This window comes from Mya arenaria, chromosome 2, assembly GCF_026914265.1.
Source record: "Mya arenaria isolate MELC-2E11 chromosome 2, ASM2691426v1".
Lineage (NCBI taxonomy): Eukaryota > Metazoa > Mollusca > Bivalvia > Myida > Myidae > Mya > Mya arenaria.
In genome coordinates, this window is record NC_069123.1 from 51,419,957 (window position 1) to 51,438,410 (window position 18,454).

The 18,454-nt window shown below is 39.3% G+C and overlaps 1 protein-coding gene across 1 annotated transcript; it reads right to left on the reverse strand.

Moving 5' to 3' along the window:
• Nucleotides 1-1,506: 1,506 nt before the first annotated feature.
• LOC128215600 (proprotein convertase subtilisin/kexin type 5-like) lies at nt 1,507-18,397 on the reverse strand. Its single transcript, XM_052922322.1, has 35 exons — nt 18,385-18,397; nt 18,062-18,199; nt 17,753-17,914; nt 17,462-17,629; nt 16,708-16,869; nt 16,350-16,523; nt 15,953-16,144; nt 15,645-15,758; nt 14,685-14,846; nt 14,253-14,408; nt 13,477-13,650; nt 13,133-13,288; nt 12,690-12,851; nt 11,946-12,113; nt 11,668-11,823; nt 11,391-11,552; nt 10,549-10,722; nt 9,883-10,038; nt 9,538-9,699; nt 9,082-9,255; nt 8,328-8,483; nt 7,814-7,975; nt 6,983-7,156; nt 6,660-6,815; nt 6,372-6,533; nt 6,085-6,258; nt 5,642-5,797; nt 4,931-5,119; nt 4,536-4,721; nt 3,944-4,108; nt 3,609-3,788; nt 3,178-3,292; nt 2,740-3,059; nt 2,305-2,414; nt 1,507-1,527 (listed from the first exon to the last, which is right to left on the reverse strand). Exons 1-35 carry the CDS (start codon nt 18,395-18,397, stop codon nt 1,507-1,509), a joined length of 5,511 nt encoding a protein of 1,836 aa, XP_052778282.1.
• Between the last annotated feature and the right edge of the window lie 57 nt (nt 18,398-18,454).

Genomic DNA, 18,454 nt, shown 5'->3' on the forward strand with positions numbered 1-18,454 from the left:
ACGAACGAAGACAGTAATGAAAAAGAGGGGGAAATACACAGTCATAAAGAAAACATATTCCATATAATTATACAGAAAATTTGTCACAGGTAAGTTAAAGAAAAAAGTAATGACTAAGCTGAATGGGTCAAAACTGGAAGACGTTATAACATAATGAGGATATTATGTCGCGATTGGATATATGGTAAGTTATGAGAAAGAAAATCTTCATTGAAAACTACAAACTGACGGAAATGCTTGGGTGTGTCAGGAGGTAATATAAAATGAGAACACGATGCAATATCTGGGCAGTATTTAGTTTGAGTAAAACAATAAGAACATATGGCAGGGGAAATTCGTTCATTTGTGTAAAAGGTGATTGCGAAGAGGAAGTTGGGATCGCATGTGGAATTTGGTTTAAACGAACCTAGGAAGTTTTGACTGCTCACGTGATTCTATCGTGGCCAAAATAGATAAAAAAAAACATTTCAAAAACAGGCAGAATATCAACTGTAAATTGCCAATGACTAGAATGTGAATCGAGCTAAATAAAGTCGAGGCACAATTATAGTTGAGTGAACAGGAGATAATTCCAAATTAAAACGACAGTAGTGTTATTGCATGGTTTCGATTACTCGAGAAAAGAGAATCTGAGAAGTGTAAAACGTTCATATGACAGAAACGAAATGACGCAGCAGTCAGTCGAGAGAAACAGTATATGTGAGTGGATTTAAAGAAGACGGAGTCAGGGCAAAGTTATAGTGGTGGAGCAAATAAGAGAACAGCAGCCACCTTATACAGAAATGTTTATGATATAGAATATGCATGCGTAATGCATGGAATTTGTAATAGCATGATTCAAAAGAATATAACGATGTTATTGAAGTAGTGTTCACAGCAAAGGGAACAAAAGCCTTGAAAATAAGATACCTGCATGAAGACATATGAGAAGGGCCCGTCGGAGTCAATAAGAAGCACGGAGATGTAATGCAAGAATTACTCAATAAACGAGGAGGCGTAATTGGTGTCACAAAATACCATAGATATACATTGTAATAGAATACATTTACTGAAGACAAAATGTGGTAAGACGATAACGTTGTGTTGAAGCCATGTTATGCATGTGTACCTGACGGTGGCGGAAAATTCAAAACATCATTCAACATTTCAAATAAAGAGTAGTATTCCTTATATTAAACTCATACTTATATTCTTTGTGTTACTTGTATACGAAAACAAAACGTTACACCACATTGGTTATGGAAAAAATAATTTATTCGTGTATGTACACAATAACACTATAGACATTCATATCTGATGCATTGTTAATATGTTATATGCTTGATTTGACCTGACAGCGTTCAATACACTAACACAAAACAAATCGGGTTTTAAAGTATTGTGTCCTATGAATATGCACAATTAGTGTATTTAAATCCACTTCCTAGACAAACCGTGAAGTTCCTCGAAACACACTTGGAACAATACCATTCACAATTTTTGCTGCATAAAAGATTGAAATATTCTCTAGCCTCTGTGGACAGTATCCTGAAATAGTAATGTGATGACATAAGCAAAAATACAAACACAACGTTTTATACCATTTTACAAAGTGTGATATTTGGTGACTTTTATGTACGTGTAGTTGATAATGAAACAATCTCATATTTCTTTATATATGAACTTCTATACACGCCTTGGTCGTTTTTAAACCATCTCCTACAGCGGTGTGTAGGCTTTATATTTGGTAGTATGTACAATTTCACACAGCAGTCGCCGGGTGATTCATATGTGATAAAGTGTGTACGATTCCCACAGCAGTAACAGAGCTATACATAAATTATATGCATATTTTCGCAGCAACTAGTGTGTTTGTAGGTACATATGTGTGTAGTTTTTCACTGCGGTTAGAGGTTAGCTGTAGCTGTATTTTTGGCGGCCAAAATATAGCTACAGCTGTTTTTTTTGAAGCTTTAGCTATATATTGGAATACAATAGCAGCTTTTTATTACAGCTACATCTATACATATATTGATTTAGCTATATAAGATAGGTCACTATTGTTATATTGAGTTTTTTTGTACGCCACAATGAAGTACAATGTTTGTGCAATTTCCCAAGATATTCCGTAGGTTGGAAGGAAGTACACTTTTTCACAATCGTTAGCGGCATAAACAGCCGGCCGGATATACAATTGGATGCATGTGCATTTTCTCACAGCTCACTGTGGGTTATACGTTCAAACGTGTGTGTAACTTGGAACTTGTAGGCGGCAGTTAATAACATGTGAAGCTGTCTACATATTAGCTAGTACACCACACTGACCTGTGAGCAGATCTTGTTTGCGACTGTGTGGACATTGGGCAGAGTTGTATAGCTGGAGATCTGAAAGGCCAGGGAAGGGTCCGATGCCAGATTTAACATCACAGGAATACCTGGAACATAGGTGTAAATTGTAAATATAATTTTGAAAACAGAAAGATACATGTATATATATTTAAATATAAATGGTTTGATCGTAACATATTTGTGAAGAAACTGCAGCACAATTCCAACCAACTCAGCATGAAACGGCTGCCTTGGAATCAAACGTTCATAACACAACAAGACACGGCTGCCTTGGAATCAAACTTTTATACGTATTTGTAATAGAAAATTGTATTCTCGTAACAGAATAAGATATTATTCTTTCGTAAAGATGAAACAATTCTGGACCTGCCGTATTCATTAAAACTGTCACCAATTATGTACAGTCATTACCTATAACAGAAAGTTTGGCTTCTCGTTTAATAAGGCCAGCTGCCGAATACAGGTCCGTTCGGCTGTTGTCCGCCTTTTCGTCGGTCACTAGCAGAACGTGCTTGGCGCAGCTGGCAAAGCCCTGTTTTTGCAGCATCTTCCATGCGGCGTTCAGGGCTCGGGCTGTATTCACTGTCGGGTATCTGCTCGTCTTGAAATTCTTAGTTATCTTGGATATTACCGTTTGAATGTTGGTGCCATGCTTCAGCTCCACGACAGCGTTCACGCCTCTGGCATATTGGAGGATCCCTACACGTACGTTCGTCTTGCTGATCTTGAATCTACGGGATAATACAGAGGATGTTTATTTATTGATATTTCGGTCTTGTAAAGAGTAACGAGTCATAAAGGCATAAAATACTGCAGAGACTATGAATACATACAACCAGAAGTAATTACTTTTTCAGCAGCTGGATGAGGTATTCTCTTAGAATGTGCACGGTTCTTGGACCAACCATCCTGGACAAGTCGACAACGAGCACCAGGTCAAGGGCCATGGTGCAGAGCTCCTCGTCTATTGAAATGATGAAAATAACATTACAACCAAGAACATGCCGTACCTCTGTATATCTGCATACATATGACAGATAACGCAGAAAATGTTATCTAAGGAGCGAACCGGTGTATTTAACATACACTAATTTAATAATTCTATATGAATTTTTAAATGAAAATATCGCTGTAATAATCTCTATTCGAAATAATGATAACCAGGGTTAATTGTAGATGATTTAGGAGTCAACTAATTCTTAACAGCCCTCTTCCACTTATAGATCTTATCTTAAATTAGATGGCCAAGCCAGTAAAAACTTTTACCACAAACCACAAACCTGGTGGTGTAATTGCTACTGATGGTACACAATCTTTGACATCTTTGGAAAACTGTGAGAGTGTCTTATATCCATAAGCACAACGCTGGCATCGTATGTGGAGATTTTTGTTTCTATAGGAACCATAGCCACATGGTGTGCACTTGCCATCATTCCATTCATACCCGCTCTCACAATTCGCTGACAAAAAAAGAAAAAGAAGAATATGTTTAGTATACAATCTTTTTCAAATCAGTTCCAAGCCAATTAGCAAAACACATTTAGAAGACAAGTAAAATCGCAGCAACGCGCACATGACTCAGATTGGCTAAACACAATTCACGTATCAAACGTACGAGGTGTGCATCCTGCGAGTCCATACGTCCCCGTCTGCTGTGTCGTTTGTCCATTGGGACAGGGTTTACATGACTCTCGGCCAGATTCGTCCTGGTATGTTCCAAGTGGACAAGGATTGCAGGTGTATAAATGATGGTCAAAGTAGTGGCCCTTGTCACAGGCACCTAGAACAGGTGTAAAGATTGAGGACATCAGGCTTTAATATGAAAATTCTTAAAAAACGCAAACCAGATACATTTTATATATAAACGAAACTTAAATGTAACAACCGAGGGACGTGACGGCACTGTTGTTCCGGTTGGATTTATTCGTTTGCAGGTGATATATGTAGCTGGTCGTTCAGGGCTGGAAGCTACTATATCAGTTTATATGTTGTTGTTCTTGCTGTTGTTATTGTTGTTATTAGTTTTACGTGAGTCTGCACTGTCGTCAAGTTAATGCTGGCCCAAATAAGGCTTATTGTTTATTTTTCTAATTACTGATAATTATTGGGACAACTGTGAGGTTGATGTATTATTGATATGTGCATTATTTTATGATCCAAACATATCATTGGTATGGAATTTTACAGCATGTCAATAGACTTTGAACCTGCTGGTTTAGTTGTTGATGTTGAGATACATCCTGCGGGTGCATACGTCCCTGTCTGGTGTGTAGTTTTCCCATAGGGACAGGGTTTACATGACTCTTTGCCAGGTTCGTCCTGGTATGTTCCCCGCGGACAAGGCGTGCACGTGTATAAATGATGATCATAGAAGTGGCCCTTGTCACAGTTTCCTGTTACACAGTCATTTTGTCATATAAATACTAAGATACATGACTTTTCCGGAGCTACTTATTTAACTTAATAGAGGGATTCCAACGGGTGATTTGTTTAGTACTTAAAACAGTGTATGCATAACATATTTCACAGAAGGTGAAAGTTAGTTGGTCTTTTTCTCAAAATGTTTTCATTATATTAATTGATTTTATTTCAATTTGGATACCGATTGGTTTGCAGTTGGTCACCCTGTCTGCTCCAGGGTGTAGCGTGGTCGTTCCTTGGGGGCAAGGTTTACAGAATCTCTGGTAGGGGAGGTCCTGGTAAAATCCCGGTTCGCATTTTTGACAGTTGTTATGAGCGTCGGTAAAGGTCCCCTTAGGGCAGTCAGGCACATGGCGTCCCGTTACGATACCTGCATATTACAGCCAATATTCTTGGTAGTATCATTCAATTGTGTATCAGAAGTGTCATCAAAGTTAACTTTATCAATAGTACTGAAAAGTGACCCTTTTAAAAGTGGTATGTTCAATAAAGAGGTTTCATTTTACATCAATAGTTCAAAACCTAACAAGGGAATACCGTGGCAGTCAAGTAGACTTTTCTTTCCCTCCCCGTCCGTGCTAGTTCCATGGGGACAGTCCAAACACTTCTTCTGATAAGGCTTGTCCTGGTATTTCCCTACCGGGCAAGGGCGGCATACGTGGTAGGCAGAATCCCAGAAGTGGCCCGCCAAGCAGGGGGCTTTACGAAATGAATAACAACATTTGACGCGATTAGATTAATCAAAACTAAAGACAAAATAGCAATGTGAAAATAATATTATATAATATGGAATATGATTTTAGCGGATTAAAGTGATAGTTTCCATTACGAAAATATTACAGATAACTATGCTACTTAAGCTTATCTCATGGATAACTAATCGTATATTTACGCAAGCAGTCAGTTTTATATCCGGTTCCTGTGTGCAGGGTAATGTATCCAGAAGGACAGGGGTAACACTGGGTCTGTCCGCTCTCGCAGTATGTGTTCTTGGGGCAGGGATCACACCCATCATGGCCGGGGGTGTAATAGTAGCCGGCGTCACATGCTGAATATTATGGACGCATTGATATTCTCTTTAACATTCATTTTGGTAAGTTTTTGTTATTATATGAATGGTTTGACCTATTTTGTCACGTATGCAATGCGTCCGTTATCGAGTTTGATCATATAGACCGCATACAGGAGGTGCTCACTTATTTCCTCCATATCAAAGCGTCGGCGGGGCATTTTATGAAAAATGATTTCAAACGCAATAAAGTTATTTCATTAGCGAACAAAGAATGGCAAACTGTATAAGCAGGTTACTTTAATAGGTATGTAACATTAACACACCTTTGCAATCTGTAATTCTGTCAGCACCGGGATGTGGCGTCAGTTTGCCTTCAGGACATGGCTTGCATGAGGTTTGTCCTTTCTGGTCTTGGTAGCTTCCCACCGGGCATTTTCTGCATTGTTTCGTCGACAAATCCAGGAAACTACCTATCGGACATTCTGGTGGAGGCACATCTGTATGTAAAGAATTACTTGTAAAAAGCATGTCTTTAAAAACATCATGTCTAAAACATATTTCCTGCATTTGTGTCTTTGCTACGTTATAGTGATCTTAAACAATACAATACCTGTACAGTCGTAGATTGTTGTGGATCCCTCATGCTCGGTAGTTTTACCATATGGACATTCGTCGCAGCTTAACTGATGAGGTTTGTCCTGGTAGCGGCCAGCAGGACAAGGCCTGCATATCTTGACACTGGAGTCCCAGTGATGGCCTCGTTCGCACGGAGCTGTATGGAAAGAGGGATATATTAACTTGACTCTATGACAAAATAAAAACAAGACCGATATACAGATTCAGGCATATGAATCATACATGTAAGTATTTTTGTTATTGAAAGTGATATTTTACATACGTGAGCAGTCAGTTTTGTATCTTGTTCCTGTGTGCAGGGTGATGTAACCGGAAGGACAGGGGTAACACTGGCTCTGTCCGCTCTCACAGTACGTGTTCTGCGGACAGGGATCACAACCATCATGGCCGGGGATGTAATAGTAGCCGGCGTCACACGCTAAAACAATCTCGCTGATTAATACATAGGCTACATTGCATTATTATGAAAAAAGCAGGCTATTTGTTTCTATTTGGATCGTCATTGTACTGTTTGAGTACATCTTATTACCAAAGCCAAAGACTGTATAACCCCAAATTTGTACTTTTTTGTTCAAACCAACATACGTTTGCAATCGTGTAAGCTATCTGCGCCGGGCGAGGGTGTTGTTTGGCCGGCGAGGCAGGGTTTGCAGACTGTTTGGCCAGCCTGGTCCTGATAAGTACCTACTGGACACTTTCTACACTCCTTGGAGGGCAGGTCCAGGAATGAACCAGCTGGGCAGGACGGAGGAGGTTTTTCTGCAGTATTACATTGCGTATAAGACACGATCATCGGGAAAACAGATCAGCAGCAGCATTAACAAATCATACAGAACTAACAATGTAACGTTTAAAAGAAAAACAAACAGCACACGACCATTAAAATAAAACGAAAAAAATCAGCAACTAGTTTAAATAAACTCCCAAAATATAACGCAATCGTTCGTTCATTCACATTTCTTAAAAAAAAAATGAAATTGAAAGATCAACCAATATTTCACAGTTCAACAAGAATATCAATGATATTTTAAAACTTCACTTCTAAGTGAGACAGAACTATCGATCGTATTCAAAATAATGAATGCGGACAGTAATCAATAAAATATTTAAAAAAAAGTAAAACGGAATCTCGGGAGATAGTTAAAAAACATTCCAAATAAAAACTTCAAGATTTTTAAACAGTATCTAATTAAAGCGGAAATTCTAGTTTCAGATAACGTTTTTTTAACAATCTTTGCAGGCTAGTAAAACTATTTCAAAAATTCTTTCCACATGAAATAGTATGATAATCTAACCTTCCGTTTTAGATGTACTTTAATTACGATTGTAAATGTGTATGATATTAAAAAATCAACGAAGAAAAAGTACTGTAACATTAAGCAGATAGTAATTATCAATTATTAAATAGTTAATTACCTTTACAGTCGAGGACGCTGGTGGATGCTTCGTGCTCGGTCGTTTTGCCGTCGGGACATTGTTCACATAGCTCCTGGTGCGGTTTATCCTGGTATGTCCGCACTGGACATGATCTGCACAGCTTCACAGAATCGTCCCAGAACTGGCCCTTGTCACATGGCGCTGAGAGATAACAAAGAATAGTTGTATCGAATCATTAGTCAAAAACAACGAATTGCATCATGTTTAAGGGAAACAAACTCTTTGACTTGTGGTGGAACCGGGATCTGGTGACAATACGCGCATCTCGTGTTGAACGTATGGCTTCCAATAGCGATTTATTAAATTAAAGCCAGTAGTTGCTGAGATATAACCCGGACACAAATAGCAGGGACGGTGAGAAAGACAGACGTCGTTTGCACGCACGGAATAACGACTACATATAAGCAACCCGATGTTTTAAGGGAGCATAATAAAAGTTGAATGTCTATAAATAAAGACAGAAAAGGGAAGAATTTCCATGATCTTGACATACGTAAGCAGTCTGTTTTGTATCCGGTTCCTGTGTGTAGGGTGATGTAGCCGGAAGGACATGGGTAACACTGGGTCTGTCCGCTCTCACAGTACGTGTTCTTGGGGCAGGCATCACAGCCATCATGGCCGAGGATGTAATAGTAGCCGGGTTCACAGGCTAAAACACGATAATGCTCAACTTATACGGAAAAGCATGGCTGGCATGCTGAAAAGACATGTCTAGCCAAATGCTTCATTCAAATTAGGTACACATCGTTTTTTTTTCAAAGTTTATTGGCAAAGGCGGCATATTGACTATGACAATATATAAACAGATATAAATTACACAAAGAGTAAATGTAACAATATAAGACTGAAAAACACACAACAAGATATAGTTAGTATTAAGAACCTGATATATTTCCATGATAGAGTTTCTGTAATTCATTTAAATAATAGTGAAAATAATAGTGTTTAACATTTATTTTTACAGTTTTTTTGTCATTTAACCTGTTTTGGCACGTCGACAACAGATGGACATTTTGAACAAATTTTGATAGCAATAAAATCAAGCAAGACCAGTATGTTCTGTATGTATATATTGTTATGCATGGACAATGATGTGTTCAACGACTATCAAGAATAAAAACAGATTCAACAGCGTCCACAAACGATTTCCCTTTCATTCATTTCTTTCCTTTGTTGAACATAATTTTGTATCGGCAAGCGGTCTTAAAAAGTTAAAAATCTCATTCTTTGTCATTATCATAGCCTACGTTTGCAATGGTCCGCGCTAGAGGCTCCAGGGAAAGGCGTGGTTGTCCCAACAGGGCACGGTATACACGAGGTCTTGCCAGGAACGTCCTGGTATGTACCGACTGGACATTGTTTGCACGAGTCTGTTGATACATCTAGGTAGTGACCCTTCGAACACGAACGAGGTGGTAAGTCTGAAACAATGGTATATTTCATAAATACACAGACAATGTTTAGGGGGCCGACTGATGTATTGGAAAATTGAATTTTAATTGATAAGAATACCATTATACAAATTAACAAATATCACGCATAATAACATCCATGTAAAATTGTCACAGGACTACCACATTTAAAAGGTCAGTGAAAACACTTTCGTGGGATATCACTCGGGGTAATTGCTAGTGTCCTTTAATAACGGAGCAGCTAATATATGAAATGCATATCATACAGTCTTATTTTGCTAAATATCGCACCTATACAGTCATATATGATAGTTGATCCCTCATGTTTAGTTGTTTTTCCATGTGGACAGTCTTGGCAGTGCTCCTGGTGCGGCTTGTCCTGGAACTTTCCTACAGCACATGGTCGGCATATCGTGTAGACGGAGTCCCAAAACTGACCCCGTTCACACGGGGCTAAACAAAAATAGAAACAAAACTGTTCGTTTGTAAGCAAGAATGTACATATTGTTTATGTCCAAGTAAAAGTGCACTTCAGTAGTACTTATTCTGCATTTATTATGCGTGCTATTTCCCATATTTAAATATTAATGCGACACACATTGCTTCAACAATTCGATGTCATACAAAGATACATACACAGGCAGTCAGTTTTGTGTTCCGTTCCCACGTGTAGCGTAATGTAGCCGGACGGGCAGGGGTAACACTGGGTCTGTCCGCTCTCACAGTAGGTGTTCTTGGGGCAAGGATCACACCCATCATGGCCGGGGATGTAATAGTAGCCGGGGCTACAGGCTTAATCAAGCAAGTGCAATGGTTCTATTACACACTCTCCAATATTGTCCTTAAACTGTGTGATTGAAGTGGCAAGAACCAGACATTTCAGTCGGTCGATAGGTTATAATCAGCTTAATTATTTTGTTGATATATACAGTGTGTGTATACCACGTGATAAATTACATCATATATGCTACGTCGGAAGGCAATATTTTGCTTAAAATGAAGACTTAAATCAAAGATAACTTTTCTTTTACAACTCCATTTTAAATGAAACAAAAGGAAGTCGAAAAAGCTTTAAAAGCACCGCGTTTTTTATTACCGAAATTTGATTAGGTCATTAGTTTAATAAAACACTTCATGGTTCAAGCGAACAGCAAGCTATGTTCAGTTGAAAAGGAGTTTTTGCTAAAGTTTGTGAGTCAGTCCGGCCACTACAGCTTTTTTTTAAGAATGATCAGTTAATAATGTATTTAATTAATTTCATGTACACATAATTATAAGTGTCTACTTGAAATTGCGTGTTACCTTGGCAGTCGGTAATGCTGTCAGCGCCGGGGTGTGGCGTTATTTTGCCCTTCGGACACGGCTTGCATGTGGTTTGCCCTTGCTGGTCCTGGTAGGTTGCAACTGGGCATTCTCTGCACTGATTGGACGACAAATCCAGAAAACTGCCTTTAGGACAGTCTGGTGGAGGTAAATCTGTACAAGAACACATACAGTGGTTGATGGTAGATCTTTTATAGGAACACATGCACTTGTTTATGGCTGGTCTTTATAGGGACATATACACTGGTAAAGGGTAGGTCTTTAATACGATTAAACATACTAATGACAGTAATAACTAGAAAAAAAGTGTTTTAATAGGAACACACTAACTGGTATATGGTTGGTCTTTAATAGGAATTCATGACTGGTATATGGTTGGTCTTTAATAGGAATACATGAACTGGTATATGGTTGGTCTTTAATAGAAATACATGAACTGGTATATGGTTAGTTTTTAATAGGACCACATTAACTGGTATATGGTTAGTTTTTAATAGGACCACATTAACTGGTATATGGTATATGGTTAGTTTTTAATAGGATCACATTAACTGGTATATGGTTAGTTTTTAATAGGACCACATTAACTGGTATATGGTTAGTTTTTAATAGGACCACATTAACTGGTATATGGTTAGTTTTTCATAGGAATACATAAATTGTAGATCATAGGGCTTTAACAGGAACACACTTGCTGGTAAACGGTTGGTCTTTAATTTAGTAAGGCAGGTCTTTAATCGAAACACATTGATTGATTAACGGAAGGCTTTTGAAACCATCATGTAAATTCAAACTATTTTCCTTTCTAAAAAATGTAATACCTGTACAGTCGTAGATTGTTGTGGATCCCTCATGCTCGGTAGTTTTTCCATACGGGCATTCGTCGCAGCTTAACTGATGAGGTTTGTCTTGGTAGCGGCCTACAGGACAAGGTCTGCATATCTTGAGACTGGAATCCCAGTGATGGCCTCGGTCGCACGGGGCTGGAACGAAGCAATGGATACATAAAATCATAATATGATACCGATTGCTGTGTAACCGAGTGCAAAAATGACAAATAATTACGATCTTGTATACACTTTCACGAAAAACACATACGTAAGCAGTCTGTTTTGTATCCGGTTCCTGTGTGAAGTGTGATGTAACCGGAAGGACAGGGGTAACACTGGCTCTGTCCGCTCTCACAATACGTGTTTTGGGGGCAGGGGTCACATCCATCATGGCCGGGGATGTAATAGTAGCCGGCGTCACACGCTAAATGAATGGTTAATGTAGATGTTAATTTGGCAACAACAAATGCATTCAGATATTTAACAACTTTCATCTTTAATATTTAACCGTATATGCAATAAGGGTTTTGTCTTTCTTACATTTACAATCATGCTCGTTGTCTGCTCCCGGGTAACGCGTGGTCTTTCCGTCCGGACATGGTTTACAGTTGGTTTGTCCTGTTTCATCTTGGTATGTCCCAACAGGACATTTTTGACAAGTTTTTGTTGAGTGATCCAGGAAACTACCTTTAGGACAATCTTGTGGTGGTTTATCTGGAACCAAACATTATGCATTTAGTATTACTTCTTAACCTAATTCAGATAGTATACATTATGATACTCTATTATACCTCACATAAATTTGTCGCTTCTTTATATATATAAATTCGATCGGAGCGTATATCACTGTATTTTGATGAAAATCCAGTTTATTGACGTCAGCGCTCTATATTATATTTTGGGCCGGTCCGGACCTCGCTTAAAATGTAATATGGACCGCTGACGTCATACGATTGGTTAGTGCGGCTTGCTATTTTCACAACGGCGAAAACTTGTCGCAAGTAAACATTATCAGGTTTGTTAAATAAAACACATTTAAATCGCTTTAAAAATACTGTCTTGTAATGAAAAGAGTTCGGTATAATATAAGAAATATAACATACCACTTCGGGCCATATGGCATTATAAGGACCGGTCAGTCAGCCCCCGAAGGTGAATGGACCTATACACCTTTGGGGGCTGATTGGCCGGTCTTTATAATGTCATATGACCCTCAGTGGTGTGCAATATTTCTTAAATAGAAATTCTCAACATAGTGAAAGACGCACAGTACACATAAGTCATATTTACCAATGCAATCATAAAGGTGTGTTGCTCCTTCAGATGCCGTAGTTTTGCCGTGAGGACAATCAACACATTCCTCCTGGTTAGGTTTGTTCTGGTATTTTCCAATTGTGCATGGCCGACATAGTCCATACGTGCTGTCCCAAAACTGACCTTTGTCACACGGAGCTTAAATGAAAATTATAAGAGTACAGGGAACATAAGCAACGGAATATGAATACAAGCACGAAAATAAAATTTGCTTTAAACAAGATAAATAATAATAAAAAATGGCAACACCAATAATATAAATCAGTTATTGGTCGCTGGTTTTGCCCCTGTGGTGTACATTGCAATGTTGCGTGGTATGTCCTTGGCAAACCAGTTGCACTACTGTAGTATAATAGACAAATTACACTGTATACTTGTATTTTAGACATAAATGAATTGTTATAATAAATCGAGCGTACGTAAGCAATCAGTTTTGTATCCGGTTCCTGTGTGAAGGGTGATGTAGCTGGAAGGACATGGGTTACATTGGGTCTGCCCGCTCTCACAGTACGTGTTCTGCGGACAGGGATCACATCCGTCATGGCCGGGGATGTAATAGTAGCCGGCGTCACACGCTAAAATGAATGTTCAGGATCTCGATCACATTGCTTTAGGTTTTGACTTAGAATAAATTCCAAATAAAATACTACAATGTTTTAAGACTTAAATAATTCAATAAAATAAAGTCATACTTTTTGGGACGCGGTTAGGGAGAACAGTGAGCACACATAATTCAATACTGAATACTCAAGTGTTTCATTACGTCTACAGTCGTTGCTGCTGTCTGCGCCAGGGTGGGCTGTTGTTTGACCATCCGAGCACTGCGTGCAAGAAGTCTGACCGGTCTGGTCCTGGTATGTCCCCACCGGGCATTTCTTGCACGTCTTACTGGACACGTCCAAGAAGGAACCGACTGGGCACGTGGGAGGCGGGGCATCTGAAATGTTCATGCCACAGTGATATCCAGACATACTGATAGCTTTTTGTAGGTAAGCGACCAACAAATGTGTACATTACAGTAAGAAACTTAATGCCAGTTGTTTTGGCTGTTAAGCTGATCAAAATATAACTAAACAATAATGAGTTTATAACCTTACTTATACAATCGTATATATTGGTTGATCCTTCCGAGTGCGTGGTTTTGTCATGCGGGCATGGTTTGCAGGACTTTTGGTAAGGTTTGTCCTGGTAGGCACCTACCGGACAGAGCTTACACACGTGGTTGTCCCAGAATTGACCTTTCTCGCAAGGCGCTGGAACAATGACAAAAGTATGTACATATTGGATATATATGTAAGGATTTTTCTACAACCATATTTATACCAGGGCCATATGCATAAAGCATCTTTGTGCAAATTTCAAGAAGGTATTTGGAAAAGAGTAACAATGTTTTACACCTAAAAATGAAAAGAGGTGGTACTCATATTAATGTTCACTTTGAAGATCGATGAACACAGCCCTAGATCATACCAATCATTACATACACTTTATGTACTATAAACGCACGCCACTACACAAGCGTTCTATTATAACACTTACGAAGACATAATGCAACGGAATGGCAGCCTGTGTTGAGTGTAATGTGGCCATCCGGACAGGGGCGGCAAGACGGCTCGCCCGGCGACCGGTACTGGTTTTTGGGACACGGCGTGCATCGGGTCTCACCGTACCGCCGTTCCTCGCCCCCTGGACACTCTGTTGGTAAGAAGCCAATTAAATGTTTTTGCCTGTATACTGTACGGCGAAAAAGGACTGTTTATGAGTATAGTTGAAACCAGCACAAAGCAGTAATTTTGATGTAACACAATGCTATAAAGGATGCTTGCATCGGAGGGACGTACAGCAATCGAACTAGTCCAAACCAATTGATAGCAAACTACTCATACACCCATTTAACTTACCTAGAATTTACATAAAGCGATGCCGAATGAAAACATGACCAAGATTAATGTTTTTCATGCAGTTCTTTACCAATACAGTCTTGGTATGTGTTCGCCCCGGTGTTTGGTGTTATGTAACCCTGTGGACAGGCCACACAGTATGTCATCTCCTCCCGGCTCTGATAGGTGCCCACCGGACATGGCCTGCACTCGCCTCCCTCCTGGTAATTGCCCTTTCCACAGGCTGCATGGTCTGCAGTGTAACAATACACTCTATTCAGACAAAGTAAATAAGAAAAAAAACAAGAAGATGTCAGTTGCTAAGATTAAAAAATAGTTTCAACAATGTAAATGAAACACTTTTGAAAAAACAAGAATAGGAGCAAATTTTCATATTTTACTTTAACTTTATAAAAGACACGGACCCATGAACAAACTATATATATATAACTATTATATATGCATCTATATAAGTAATTAAGTTAATAACAAAATCACATAACATACATGGACATCACACTACACATCTATAACATAGGGAAGAATTAATAGTTGTAATACATCTCTAACATAAGAGAAAACTATTGATTGTAATACATATCTAGCATAAGAGAAAACTATTGATTGTAATACATATCTAGCATAAGAGAAAACTATTGATTGTAATACATATCTAGCATAAGAGAAAACTATTGATTGTAATACATATCTAGCATAAGAGAAAACTATTGATTGTAATACATATCTAGCATAAGAGAAAACTATTTATTATAATACATTTCTAGCATAAGAGAAACTATTTATTATAATACATATCTAGCATAAGAGAAAACTATTTATTATAATACATTTCTAGCATAAGAGAAACTATTTATTATAATACATTTCTAACATAACGGAGGACTCGTGGGATGTAGTCCAATGATGGAGAAAATGTTTTGTCTGATTCCAGATTTAATGTCACTTGAAGTCCTATCTCTTTCACTCCTTAATCAATACATACCAATGCAGTGTGTTGCACTTGTAGCTCCCGGTGTCCGGGTGATCCTACCAGCGGGGCATGGCTTGCAGGAGTCCCGGTAGGGCTCGTCCTGGTAGGTGCCCTTGGGACACTTGAGGCACAGCTGGAGCGCCCGCAGCCAATACGCCCCTGCCTCACAAGAAGCTGAAGCGAATACAAGGCAACATTTATTTAAAAAAAAACACACGACAGTCAAATTTAAATTGTGCGTCACTAAATATGTATACGTAGTTTGGCTTTGCAAAGGAACATGAGCTATTTGACAACTATTTTGGGGTGTTTCGTTGGAGGGTCATTGGACTGTATTTTTCTCAACTGTTTATACGAATGGTATTTACATTGTGTAGTTTGAACCTTCTGACTAGAAACCGGTATGTACGTACGCGCGCACACGGTGCTGCCAACGGCGGGAGTGTGGAGACCGTAGGGACAAGGCAGGCACTTGTAGTGACCGGCGTCCCGGTACTGGTTAACAGGGCATGGCTCGCACTCGTGGGTTGACTCGTCAAACTGCTTTCCAAGGGGACACTCTGGAAGAATTGAGAAATGGCGCTGGTCTTAGTTTTCTTAGCTATAATGTGTAAAGTGACAAGTCTGCTCTAACAATATGGTTTTTTTTCTTTAACCCATTTATGTGGAAAGAAAATCTGCATAATTACCAGATATTTGGATATTAGTCGTCTTCCGTTTGTCTTTTTGATTTTATCAATTACGCGATACCAAAAATAGACTCACCTTTACATTGCTTGCTACTGGTGCAGCCGGGCTCGCTGGTGAACTTTCCATACCCGCACGGTGTGCACGAGTCCTGCCCGTTGCGGTCCTTGTACGAGTTAACGGGACACGGTCTGCACGTGTAACTGGCGTGGTCCAGGAATTTGCCGGGAGGGCAATCCTCGTCACGTTCCTCTTAAATAATGAGGGTTAGAGCAGTTTTGTTTCCGTTTTTTATTGTCATGGTCTTCATTGTATTCATTCATCGCAATATAAAGATGAAGCCTTTGTCAATGTATTACGTGATACCATGGTTATGTTAACAACTGTGGACAGACAATGGTTAGATATGAAATTTCCATGGATCATTTGGTCTTACCTTTACATTTATCCTTGCTCGCGGCGCCCACGGCGTCTGTTGTCTGACCACGAGGGCAGGAAATACAGCTTGTCTGGTACTTCCGATCCTGGTACTGGCCAATAGGACATGGACGGCAGTCCTCGTAATGACTGTCCCAGTATCGACCTGCTGGGCATGGGGCTGGGGGGAGGACAAAAATGGAAAATTAAAAATGACATAGATCATGGCTTTTTTTGCTGTATTGATTTTTAAACAGTTTGAACATGATATCAAACCTATTATAATACTAGAGTTTCTGCCGCACGTATAAAGCAAACCTGATTTCTAATTGTAAATAATGTTCCTTTTGAGGGTACCGAATACTTACGCAGACACAACGACTCTTCACCACACCCATTGGCCTCAGTTATAAATCCATGCTGGCACGGCTGACATTGACCTTGACCGGTTTCCCTTAAAATATATGACCAATGTCATTATTAGAAATTTAAAGTGTTGGTATTGAAGAAATTGAGGACATACTAGTATTTAATGTTTGCCCATATGTTTACCTAAATGGCCTACCTGTAGAAATCGACGGGGCATGGTTCACAGCCAGAACTGTCCCAGGAATATTGTTGTCCGGGGGGACACTCTGAAATGCATATTTTCCCCTGTATGATAAGTTTGCATAAATTTATGGTGCGATATAAAGTTGCAAAACGAACGCTATGATTATGTTATAGTAAGTGTGTGTCCATCGAGGTTCATAATTACTGCGTTGCTTTATTACCTTGACAGTCCTCCCGACTTTTAGCCCCTGGTGTGGCCGTATGGAGGCCGTCGGGACAGGCGTTACAATACGTCATATCCGGTCTGTCCTGGTAGGAGCCGCTGGGACAGGGGTCACACACGGAGGTCCCGGGAGTCTTGAAGGTCCCGGGCGGACAATCAGGTATATCTAGGGGTAAACGGTAATCAGTATATTTATTTAAATAAAATGCTTTATTTTCGTAAAAAAAGAGAAAATATTTAATCTGTATCGTAAAACATCAAACTACGAGATCAGCAAATTTCCGCTTACCAATGCATTCGTACACCGTTTTGGCACCTCCATGTTCTGTGGTCTGACCGTAGGGGCAGTGTCTACAGGACTGCTGTCCGACGCTGTCCTGGTATTGACCCGTGGGGCACGGGAGGCACAACTTCCGATTAACGTCCCAGAACGTTCCCGGTTCACAAGGTGCTGTAGTAAAGTACGTTATCTTTAACGGGTATATTATTTAAATGATAAAAAGAAAACATAATTAAATCCGCAAATTAAAAATAGAATGTGTTTATCAACCATTAGGACCGGAAGAGGCCGTATATGTTGAACAAAAGTACTACTCACGTTCACAATCATATGCACCGGGCTTGCGGGTGTAGCCGTGTGGACAGGACACACAGGAAGTCTTGTCCCAGAAGGTATTGGGCGGACAAACCTCGCACTTCCGGCTCACAGGGTCGTACTGCCGCCCCGACTCGCAACCTGCAACACACATGGTAAATACATGTTCTGCATAAATATTTCTCAATATATGATTTTAACCCTTTAAATGAAAATTTAAAAACACAATCTTATTAAAATATCTTGATAATCAACACTTTGCCAAACTGATAACTGTTTTAATGATAAAAAAATGGAATTGCACGATTTAAACATTATTTGCATACTTTTCCATTGCATCTCACTTGCGAAACTACTGCTTTTTTAAGACTTTCTTTATTTCATTCGCATGTATTT